Source organism: Macrosteles quadrilineatus, unplaced genomic scaffold, assembly GCF_028750875.1.
Source record: "Macrosteles quadrilineatus isolate MER2022 unplaced genomic scaffold, UCM_ALF_1.0 Scaffold_9__3_contigs__length_116548681, whole genome shotgun sequence".
NCBI classification, from domain to species: domain Eukaryota; kingdom Metazoa; phylum Arthropoda; class Insecta; order Hemiptera; family Cicadellidae; genus Macrosteles; species Macrosteles quadrilineatus.
Window position 1 is genome coordinate 39637414 of NW_026542602.1, and position 12504 is coordinate 39649917.

The 12504-nt window shown below is 39.7% G+C and overlaps 1 protein-coding gene across 1 annotated transcript; it reads right to left on the reverse strand.

Annotated features, from left to right (window-relative positions):
- Positions 1 to 1005: 1005 nt before the first annotated feature.
- Positions 1006 to 9165, reverse strand: LOC129004079 (aprataxin-like). Its single transcript, XM_054432471.1, has 3 exons — positions 8596 to 9165; positions 6230 to 6363; positions 1006 to 1523 (listed from the first exon to the last, which is right to left on the reverse strand). The coding sequence occupies exons 1-3, from the start codon at positions 8844 to 8846 to the stop codon at positions 1360 to 1362; spliced, it is 549 nt and encodes a 182-aa protein (XP_054288446.1). The 5' UTR covers positions 8847 to 9165; the 3' UTR covers positions 1006 to 1359.
- Positions 9166 to 12504: the final 3339 nt, after the last annotated feature.

Consider the following 12504-nt stretch of genomic DNA (forward strand, 5'->3'; position numbering starts at 1 on the left):
CCTGACGTACTACTAGAATTTGTACATATAACCTAGACATAGTTCATATAAGGCACAAACAATATGTACCTCAAGATGTAGGTCATTCACAACCATAAAAAGCCTATACTACATAAAATGAGCCAATACTTTAACAGCAGTTACTGTTCCTGTCTTATTGTCAATACTGCTAACACTGCCAGTAAATGGCGGACAATAGAAAGAAATGGCTGGTTCCTTTCGAGTAGGGGTGTGCGAATATTTGAAAGTTCAAATATTTAGTTGAACGAATACTTTAGTATTCGAGCCCGACTCAAACTTAATGAGTATATTCGAACATTCAAATAGCAAACAAACCTAGAAATAATCTCTAATTACAACCAAATAAATCATGGTATTGTGTTGTTTAATTACATCCTCATGCTTCGTATTATAAAATAACACCAGCAACTTCAGCATATTATAACATCTTTCTTAACTCTAAAGACTACTCGACCATTTTCAAGGACGATAAATTTTTTGTGTCATTATTAAAATTACTCCGCTCAGCTGCCTAGTTTACAATGCTCCAATATGATAGGCTTACTACAACCTACCGGCATGGAAACATAAGACTGTCAACCATTCTTATTTGATTAATTAACAATAACCTATATTGAGCAGACAGATATATATCTGTATAACTTTGAAAAAGACTTTTTTAGCTTAGTTAATATTAGGATCTGATTTTCGTAATGTGAACTTAACGTACAGTAGAATGACAAAATAAGTACGGTAGTCTGAAAGTGTTGTGTGAATAGCAATTAGCAAGCTACGTTGCGCTGCATATTCAATGAAATAAAATGAGAAAAATATTGGAAGGCCTGTACCATACCGATTTTGTACCAAGAACAAATAGTTAGGGAAAAATAGATTATTTTAAAATGTTACATCTGGTTAAAATCAGGATTATTAAGTCGAGTTCTAAAGCTGTGATTGTAAAACTGGAGTCTATAATAATAACATAAATATTCACTCGGTAATATCCAATATTCGAAAATATTATGAAGTATTCTATTTGACTTGATTTGAACCCAAAAATCACTATTCGCACACCTCTACTTTTGAGTAGACTATTTACCTCATATATAATACCATGTTTGCTTCATAAAACACAGGTCTCTAAGATTCTACATATAACTTAAAAAAACTTTCAAACTAATATAAATAAAAATTGTAAACTGTAAAAACTTAACTTGTACTAAATCACATTCCGTTTTTCATCAGGTAACAAGATAGCGTCTTGTTTAACCGCAACTATCTTACTCATAAACAAAAAGTCTTACCACTCACGATCAAGCATGAATTTATTGTCAGTCTTGCATTACTCGTGTGTTCAGCTCAATCTGTGGGAGTATGAGAGATGAGATGGACCTTCAAAGTTGCCATGTTGCTTGGTTTGAAGAGGCATTTGTGGCACTGTAGAGGGGCACGCAGTAACTCATTTAGTGAAGCATTAGAGGGTAGCAACACCCTACCATTTGTTTCCAAATCGTGGATAACACCTGTGAAATCAAATACAAAAACTTTAAACATTACTAAACAAAAAACAGGGAGGAATTGAAGTAACATAATAATAATAATGTCATGCAGCATAGCTGTAGTGCACAAACCCCACACGATTAAACTGTTAATTCTCTATCATGAATCATTATGAGTCAGCATTCAGCAAAATCTCATTTTAACATGAATAGCAAGAAGAGTGTAGAATAGAATGAGATGATCTGTTTGGATATGTTGCTGACTAAAACCAAGCTATATTTTACCCAGAATTGATTGACACGTAAATTCTTCTCGGGACAAGACCTTTTTGATTGACACGTGAGCAATAAAACCACTCGGCTACAAAGCCATATTTGGTTCAAATATCATAAATCTTACATACAGTGATGACACTTTACATAAAACAAATGGGAAAATATCTTAAGCATTAGTGCTTCAAATTGATAAAGGGATTACCCAATCATTGGTTATCATACCTTCTGTGTAATCGAACCTTCTTTTTGATCCATCAAGTACCATGAAATCACATGCTAGCCTATTTTCGTAAAGTATGACTGTACACTGAGTGTATCAAGACAATTCATTCCTGTTGAAGACCCTAGAGAAACTGGTGCTGAGGTATGTGGGGGACACAGTCCTCAGAGTCAATCCCCTACATAGAAAACAGCACGCCTATACCCCAGGAAGATCCTGTGACTCTGCCCTACATCACCTGGTAAGCAGAATCGACAAGGCGTTTGAGTTCAAGGAGATTGCCCTTGGGGCGTTCCTTGACATCCAGGGCGCCTTTGACAACACTGAAACCCAGGCTGTTATCAATGCTGCCAGAGCTCGTGGATTCCATGAGGTGGTGTGCAGGTGGGTAGAGTCTCTACTTAAGAGGAGGAAGGTAAGACTCTCTCTTCACAATGAGGTTCTGGAGGCCAGGACCACACGAGGGTGTCCACAGGGGGGTGTACTCTCTCCTCTTCTCTGGAACCTTGTTGTGGACGACTTAATTAGATCTATCAGTGATAGTGGTGTATTCGTTCAAGGATACGCGGACGACATTGTGATACTAGTTGTGGGTAAATTCAATAACACGGTCTCCGACCTCATGAACACAGCCTTGAGGTCAGTTGGACAATGGTGCACAGAGGTAGGCCTTTCTATCAACCCCTCCAAAGTGGCGGTTATCCCCTTCACGAGGAGGCGCGATCTAAATGGCATAGGACCTCTGAGACTACAAGACACAGTGCTTGAAATGCAGAATCAGGTTAAGTACCTGGGGGTGGTATTGGACCGAAAGCTGCAATGGGGGCCACAACTCCAAAAGGTCATTGATCGAGGTAAGTGGTCACTCATGGCCTGCAGACGGATGGTGGGAGGAACCTGGGGGCTCAAGCCGGTGCTCATGCACTGGCTATTTGTCTCTGTGGTAAGGCCCGCCATGACATACGGCTCACTCGTGTGGTGGCCCAAGATGGACTCAGTGTCGGCGGTGAGAGATCTGGCTGCCGTCCAAAGACTCGCCTGTCTCATCATCACGGGCGCAATGAGCAGCTGTCCGGGAGCCTCACTGGACTGCCTTCTCAACCTCACTCCGATTGACCTGTATGTCAAGGTCACTGCGAGGAGGACTGCCTACAGACTCCAGTGTGAAAACCTTTGGTTGGATGTTGGAGGATCCCGAGGTCACTCTCGGATCACTCAGCGTGTAAGAGGGGAGGTAATGGACATGCCCTCGGATCACATGTCGACTCGATTCTTCTTCGCCAGACCATTCACTGTCCTCCTTCCGTCCAGGGAGGAGTGGATGTCCGGTGGGAATCCTCTTCCACAAGGCGACCTTGAATGGTATACTGATGGTTCTAAGGTAAGAAGTGGGACTGGGGCTGGAATTCATGGAGTGCAGAACGGGGTGGACATTTGTCTTCCTATGGGCACTCACCCAACTGTGTTCCAGGCCGAAATGACTGCGATTATGGTATGTGCTAGGGAAAACCTGATGCTAGGCTTCAGGGACATCAACATTTCCATTTTTACAGACAGCCAGGCTGCGCTCAAAGCGCTTGACTCCTATGAATTCAATTCTAAGGTGGTCTGGGACTGCCTTTCTGCGGTATGTGACCTGGGCAGGCGCAACAAGGTAACGCTCTGTTGGGTTCCTGGGCACTCAGGGATAGAAGGGAATGAGGTGGCTGACAGGCTAGCAAATGTCGCGTCAGCCTCAGACTTCGTGGGACCACAGCCTTTCTGTGGAATCTCTCGTGGGTATGCATGTCACTCAGTCATGGCATGGGCTCAGGAGGAACACAGAAAAAGATGGGTTAGGCTTCAGCACCATAGGGTAAGTAAGCTCACCCTCTTCTCCCCTTCCCAGACGGTCGCCTCCAATGCCCTACGCTTGGACAGGAGGCGACTCAGACAGATCACAGGAATGGTCACTGGACATGGCTTTCTGAAATTACACCTGCATCGCTTGAGGATCCACAATGGTGACACTGCGTGTAGGAAATGTGGGCAATCAGAGGAGACTGCTGATCACCTACTCTACGACTGCACAGCTCTGAATGAGGTAAGGGACAGTACTCTTGGTGCAATGACAAGGGGCAGACACCTTCCTCAGGAAGAGCTCATTGACAGGATGCTGGAGTTCATTAAGCAACTCAGGTTTGACGGACTCTAAAGTACCATGTGGGGAGCGCAAAAAGCCCATCAGTGGCTGACGTGCAACAGGACAAGGTCCGCCCCTACAGAATCAATCAATCAATCAATCAATCAAGACAACTTTTTTGTCACCCATGTTTATACTCTGAATATGTACGGTATGACATTAGGCACCTGCACAAGACTGTAATTTCTGATAGTAGAGCATTGACTATTGGATGCTGAAGTAGACATCACATTTATATCGACCAGCTGTTGAAAATTTTGTAGGAAAAAAGAACATACAGAGTAGTATACAAGAGGTTAAGTTACCTTGATTCTGTCCAAGTAATCCTTAAGTCGTTATTAGTGCGACCAACTGACGCCGTGTCTTCCTCTCCCCACCAAACCTGGCGGGGAGAGCTCCTATAGGTCAGTCTAGACCTACACCCTGTACCCGCCGCCGTGTTGTAAATTAGTTGTGTGGCCATGCATTTTATCGTTTTTTGTTTGTGTACGTGTTACATGTGTTTCAAGACTCATGACGACCTCCTAGGAGCGATTTTTACGTTCAGCTTGACAAAGATGCCATAGACATCGAAACCGGTTGCACTAATGACGACTTAAGGATTACTTGGACAGAATCAAGGTAACTTAACCTCTTGTATACAATTCATGAAGTAATCCGGAAGGCAATACACAAGATGAATACAGAGTAGTTGTCTCACAGGCCAGTCACAGAATGCACTAGTGTCTAGAATTCTGTCTAGAATCTTAACTGGATGCCAACTCCAGGACCGACTCAGACTGGGTGTCAGCATCCAGTTCAGGTCGTGTCAACCGTATGTGTGACAGGCCTGTTAAATTAAGGTTTGTATTTTTGTTAAATGTAAAATGTTAGTCCGTGTTCGTGTTATGTGTTTCTCATGTGATGACGCTGCTTTAGCTGAATCTTCTGCCTGATGATGGCATTATAATGGCGAAACGGCCGTAACGCAAGATACAACAGTTTGAGCTGTAGACATAAGTGCTATAGACCTATTTTTAATTATATCACAGCTCAGGGGCTAAAAACATGGATTTTAACACTTCTTAGCCGATTGGGCTAGGATTACAAGCCTGATAAACTACAAAAGGATGTAAAATATCCCGCCGACTGTGCCAAGTGAGGTCTATACCTGGGAGTCTGATGCAAGACTTCTGATGCAAGCGAGGAAACCCTTCTACCAGACTTGGACATTTGGTACAAGTGAGGGCCGCAAAGTAAATAAACTGTTTGGGCTCTGTCAGGCTCTTGGTTACATAGCATTAAGGAGGGTACCCAGTATTATTTCTCTAAAAGTACGTTCCACCTGGGTTCTGAATTCTAACTTTAGCAATGTGAAACATTGACTAACCACGGGACACAACTTGGTAAATAAAAGTTGTGTTTTAAGTTTACTTACAACTTTTAACAAAAATTAGCAATTTACAAGCCTATTAATGTTTTCAAAGAGTTTAAGTTGGGTTTACCTAGAAGACACAAGCGGAGCTCCGAAAATGAAGTGCAAAAAATTGATTTTCTGCTCATCCAGTGGCGGTACACTCCGCTTCTAGGAAAATAGTAGGCCTACCATTATATTACCTAAAGCTTGGTTTTCCTAGGCACAGAGGAAAATTCAGCTATATAAGGGATCTGATGCAACTATTAACACTGTTTACTAATAAACAGAATAAGCACATCACTTGTATCATGTTGGACCGCTTTCCCAAAAAGTGTTTATGTAGCCTACTTCCTCTTCTAATTACTTCAACAGTGGTAATTACTACCACTGGCGTAAACGCCAAGAAAAAAAGGTGTGACCTTAAAGGGAAACCAATAATTAGAGTTCAATTAGTTCAGACTAAAGAGATAAACAGCTCACTCTCAAAACCTAAATACAAGAATATAATACAGCTTGATAATTTTGAAATCAACCACTAAAAAGTGTTCTAAATCCTTTAAGACTACTAACGGTGAGGAATCATTGCTTGTTTCTTCAACGAATATTAAACATCAGTTCTAAATAGGAGTTCAATCACTTTATTTACATAAACTTACGTGATATGCTAACGAAGAATGATGTAGTATAAGAGTTCCAATGTTTTGCAGTTTTCAATCCGGACCCTCTAAAGTCATCACTGATGAGATGCAGATGAAGCTGCATCATTGTTGGTTTTGCGTGGAATCCCGCCCTGAAATTAACTTACAGATTTAATTTTAATTTACCTACTTATTTAACACTAATAAAAAATTGAAAAAATTGGAGTTACTGGACTATTGCAAGAAATCAATAGATGTAGCCCTAGGTACCTGTACTTTGAAACAGACTAGGGTACAGTTTAAACAAACGTTACAATAGCATAAACAGATGACCCATAGGCCATGGCAACCATATAACTTATCATTTATCAATAGTACAGGTATTTAAACACAAGCAGGGCCGTCCCTAGAGTTGGCGGCGCCTGGAGCAAACGTGGTTGTCGCGCCCCTCCCCCCTCAGCAGTAATAGTCGCATTCGCATATTTTAATACTATGTTAATAAAAATAGCCGCTGCGCGGCGCCCCCTCAGCCACAGCGCTCGGGGCAGCTTGCTCCCTCTTCGGACGGCCCTGAACACAAGTTGTAGGCCTGGATGTAAAACATTTGGTTTTTTCAACTCTTTTGCAACTGGCTGATTACAAGTTTAGAGCATAATTTTCTTTCAAATGTTTTGAGGGGGGAATGAATCTTAGCTAGTAAACCGATAGTTCGACACTCCTTGTAGTTTGACACGGGCTGAGCTATTTTGTCAAGTAATATTTAATGGTTACTATTGTGATATAAGCTGACTTGAACATTAATTTGTCATTTATCGTTGACCTCAGACTAATGAACAGTGAAATTGTTAAGCTTTTTAGTATTTAATATATTTGGGTGATTTCTATAAAGGCCTAAAACTTGTGTTTTTACTTTTCAATATATTAAACTCCATTTACTCCCTATAGTTCGACACCCCTTGAGTCCACAAAGTGTTGAACTATTGAGGTGTGTATTTTTTGACAAGTTATTCTAGGCTACATAAGTTTTCTTTTTTCTGTCCATAAATTGAACTAGGGCCTATCCACAGCTAGGGCTAGGGCTGACCATTTATGTAAGAGTATGTAGTCCACAGAAAATATCACATTTAAAATTTTTTACTATGATTATAGAAATAAAACTGGATCTTCAGCCCTAAGCCACCTATATGTCTTCTTCACTGTGCTAAGTCCAGTAAGTCAAGATAAGCTAAGTAGGCTACTTACTAGCTACTTATTCGACAAAGAATCACCTGGTAACTTATGTTCATAGGCTAGCAGGTTGTTTTTCATTCAGATCAAGTGGCATAAAACATCACACAAATTGAGTACGAAATGAGTATTAAAGTCGAGTAGTAAAGAGCAACGGTTAGTTAACTGTGCCACGAAGTAGGTTACATTTTCAAATACTGCTGGCCTACGATTAGAATTTCACTCAGTTTGAAAATGGGAAGAGCTAGAGAGGCTTAAGTAACCGCCTCCAACCGAAAGAAAAGTACTTTAAGACGTACTCGTCAAGCTACTTTACCAACTCTCAAGCAATCTTTAGAGATTGCATAAACTCGCCTGGTACAGATGGAACAACAGGAGGTAAATATTTTCGACGCCCAACTCACCTTGAAAACACCCTATAAGACGTTGTTAAACTGTTCCTAGACACCAACACTAAAATTTTCTTAAATTACTTTTTTGTCACCGAGGCTTCCTGTAGACACCACACCTAGATTACTAGACACCAACATCACGCCTGAAAAACTTGCTTAAACATCGTGACAGGGCAGTTTCTTTTACTAGAAACCTCACCAAGATTGCTAGACATAATTACCTAGTTTACTAAACATCATGCCTAGATTACTAGACACATAAAAAACTTGATTAAACATCGTGACAGGGCAGTTCCTTTACTAGACACCTTGTGTAGCCTAACCTAACGGTAATCTCGGCATGGTTTCTAGTAATCTCAAGGTAATAGTGTCTAGTAATCTAGGTAATGGTGTCTAGTAATCTAGGCCTAGGTGAGCTGAAGTTAGAGGTGTCTAAGTTAGTAATGTTGGCGAGGTCTATAGTACTGCAATCTGGGCATGGTGAATAGTAATCTGGGCATGGTGTCTAGTAAATTTGGTGAGGTATCTAGTATAGGATACTGTCCTGTCACGATAGTTAAGCGAGTTTTTTGGGCGTGGTGTCTACAGGAAGTCTCGGCGCAAAAAAGGCATTTGAGAAGGTTGTAGTATTGATGTCTAGGAAAAGTTTAAAAACGTCTTATAGGCTAGCCTATAACGTTTAAGGTGAGTTGGGTATTGTAAATTAATAATAACCAAAATGAGCAAGGCCTGTCATGTCTGTAAAGGTCAAAATATGTTACTTACCAAAACACATGATTAAAGTTGGCACAGAAAGATCTTGAAACACGATCCATATGTCTCAACAAAGGTAGGTGACTAGCATTTAGAGATCTTATTTCTGGAATCGTAGCTTGAGGAAGAACAAGGAAATGCTCTTCCGACTTGGGATACTTATCTTTGATAATAACGACCAACTCGTCTTCATAGGCAATAAGGCTTGGATCCCTCATAGCCTTGTACAGGTTAAACTGCCAAAACTGTTTGCTACCGTTCATATTAGGGTATGTTTGTTATTATTAAAGTTTACACAATATTATATTTTTAAAATAGTATAGAAAAGGAAAATAGTAATCGTTAAAAACATTTCCTTAAATAGACATATTATATTACTGTGACTGGGTCGTCTTGATCAACAGACTTAACCTCTAAATCTAAATATTATAGGTTAGCAACTCTAAATTATGTTAATACTGTAATTTTATATTATTCAGCTAATACCACGGAATCCAAATTAAATAAGATCCATAATTTTTAATTTGGAAAAATAAAAACTTGATGTTAGTGTTTTAAAATTTTAAAGTGTTCTTGTTTGTTGAAGTTTGAAATTCCATCTATGTCCTCTTCTTCTTCTCTTCTCCATCCAATCTCCAATCAGTCCAATCCCAATCCCAGGATCCCAGCCCAACTCCATCAGATGATTTGGTTTGTTGATTTTGAACACACAGAAATCAGTTCAGTACGACTACGACATTATGTTTGTCTATGGTATGACAGAAAGAATATAAAACTGGAATCAAATGACAGCTAAATTATGTGTATCTAAAATGTGCAAAAAGCTGATACAACCTAACTGGATGATGTCCATCTTGGTAATAACATAATTGCCGCGACGTCAATTGCGCCCGGAAGACGCTACGTATGACAGGCACCCGTTGGCGGGACGGCATCAACGCGACGCATTTGCTGTCAATACTTGTACTTTGTACAAGACATGTACTTTTTCTGCTATCTCGACGGCATCTGCGCGACGGCAATAGCACTCGTATGACATGGCCCTAAGGGACAGGCACAAGGACACGCGTTATATGGTGCGAAACACGAGTGCGAACTCAACTCTGTGCTGATCATTTTGAAGCGCACGGGCTCCTGGTCCCCGCCCAGCATGGTTTTCGGAGGGGCAAATCTACTGTCTCGGCAGTGGGCTCCCTTCTGCAGGTCATCCTGAAGGCATTTGAGGAAAAATGTTCAACTTCTGTTGTCCTGTGTGTTTTGTCACGGGCTTTCGATTATGTTTCACATGACTTATTTATTGCTCAAGAAGCTTCCTAAGTATGGGGTTGGTCCCCGTGCGCTTGGAATGATCGAGTCCTATAAAGTATATCAATAAGACTCAAGTAGTGTCATGGGCAGGTGTGAACTCAAAAGATCTGGCAGTTCAGCATGGGGTCCCACAGGGCTCGGTGCTTGGGCCTTTCTTATTTATAGTTACAGTACAATGAATGACCTTTATCACAATGTTTCTAATTATGTGTTGCTGTATGCGGACGATACAACTCTGTTCTATAAGAACACTGATCCTATCACAGCTAGAAATTGTGTAAACACATTGGTTAATGCAGCATCTGAATGGTTTGCCGGAAATAGATTAGCCTTAAACAAAGATAAGACTCAGGAAATCATGTTTAGTATTTAACAAAAATGTAGCCAGCAGTGATCCTGTAAAGCTTCTGGGTTTCACCCTGGATTCTGAGCTTGTGTGGAGTGACCACATTGACGCCCTCTGTGCTAAGCTCAATCGAGTAATTTTACCGTTAAGAAACTTATCTCATTAATTGTCATTTCATTTCTTTAGGCTGGATTTTTTCTCATTCTTTCAGGCACATGCTGTCTATGGTACGCGGCTCTGGGGTCACTCCCCACATGCTATAAGAAAGTGTTGTTACTTTAGAAAAGAGCAATTCGAGTCATGTGTCAGACTCATTTTATAAAGCACCACAAACCTGTATTTAGCGAACATCGGATCATGGCTGTAGCAGGCTGTAGTCAATGTGTACATATATCAATGTTTGATAGCAATTAAATATATGGAGGCTGATCTTGTATATAATAAGGACGTTCATTCTTACATGACCAGAAATCGCTCAAATGTACGTATAAGTAAATCACAAAACTGTTTTCCTGTTACAGGTATTAGGTTTTTCAATGCTCTCCCTGGTATTGTCCGTTCCCAGAGGAGATCAAAATTTGTATACATTGTGAAAAATTGGCTTGAGTTGAACCCATATCACAAATTTGATGATTTTTTTATGCCATGAAGGCTGCACAAAACTTAAATACTTAATAAGTCATGTACGTCTACTGAAAGGTATGTTTGTTTGACAATTATATTTTCCATGGTTTGTTGTGTGAAGTTTTGACAGAAGTGCTGTTGTTTGGTTTGCAGTGGATTATTTTATATGTTTTATTGTTTCAGGAAAAGACTGAAATATTATTTTTAGTTCAACATGTTATGTTAGACAAAGCCTATAGCAATAGCATAGACTAACCAAGACAAGTAGACTTCTCACCCCATTGTAAATTATTTTGAAGTTAGTTTTTCCTGTCTAGTTCATGTCCGGTGACACTGATCGCTAGTATCAGCGACATTTTGTTTCTATTTTAGATGTTTCTGGGATATGTCCATTACATATGAATATACATTTTTTGAGGGCTTTTGATCAATGGACGGGAATATCTTTGGTATATCCCTAGAATATCCACAATATCCATTATCATTTTTTCATAATTTGTAAAATTCACTAAGAGTTCAAGTATTTCTTGAGATATGCTACAGAATATTGCTTTAAAGGTTATGTTTTTTAATGTATTTTTTTTTCAAACGATAACGTTTATTACGTAGGTAATTAGGTACTTAGGATATTCGTTCGTATGCTGAGAAGATCCGTGGAAGATCCGGGACCATCCCAACAACACAGAATATTAGCAGCAGGATATCCTGACCAGTTCACACATATCCCACAGAGATCCCAGGATTTGAGAATTTCCCTAGGATCTCTGTAGGATATTGCACATATCCCACACAAACAAATGTATTTTGGGGATTGTCAGCCATCCTTATATATAATTCTGTAAGACAACATTTTTACCAAAAAATTGGGGACGACTGGTAAGTCGCAGAAAAGTGGGAGGGGTCTTAAATTAAAGGTCTTGACCCCAGGGACTCGGGAAAAATAGCAGAATTCCCATAAAGTTACCAGAAAACGAGATAAATAACGTAAAATGGTCTCCATAAGAATAGCATTAGAAGCCATTTACTGCTGATTTTTGTTTACTAGTTTAATACAGCTGATCGTGATTTTATCATCAAGCCAGTACGCAATTTTAACATTTGGATTACTTATTATTTGCCAGACAATTCTGCAATCTATTGGATAACGTTACCTATAATAGTTAAGACTTTTTAGTTACGTTATAGAATGTGGAAATAAATGATTTTACTGTGAAATTTTTCAAATTTCGGGAGTATATTTAATCTATGGTACTATGACAAGTTCCAATGGAAGGAAAACCAATATTGTTTGGAGATTTTAAACAGGTACTGTCTTTTGCTCGTAAGACTCAGCCGATGATTAGGCCTAATTTGACGCCATGGGCCGATGATTAGGCCCATATGTAACGCCAATCGCACCTTTAAGAGGAATACCACCACAAAAAATCTAGGGTTGAGTTTGGTCAATGGGATGCCTTTCCTACACTAATGCTTTTCAAAGTCATAATGGGTTTATAAACACTAAAAACAGACTTTTTACCTTTCGACTGCCAAACATTTTTTTTATTAATGAGCTAAAGAATGTTGTTTTACAGGAATACGTAGAATAAAACTAAGTAGATTTAGATATATTTCGTGTTTTTTTAAATAGTTTGGTTAATTTT

Bases quoted from the DNA above. Each gene is read 5' to 3' on its own strand.
- LOC129004079 (XM_054432471.1), bottom strand. From the start codon at position 8,846: ATGAACGGTAGCAAACAGTTTTGGCAGTTTAACCTGTACAAGGCTATG. The intron at 6,364-8,595 runs GTAAGTAACATA...AGTTAATTTCAG, and splicing joins AACTTTAATCATGTGTTTTG to GGCGGGATTCCACGCAAAAC. The intron at 1,524-6,229 runs GTAAGTTTATGT...TTGATTTCACAG, and splicing joins ATTCTTCGTTAGCATATCAC to GTGTTATCCACGATTTGGAA.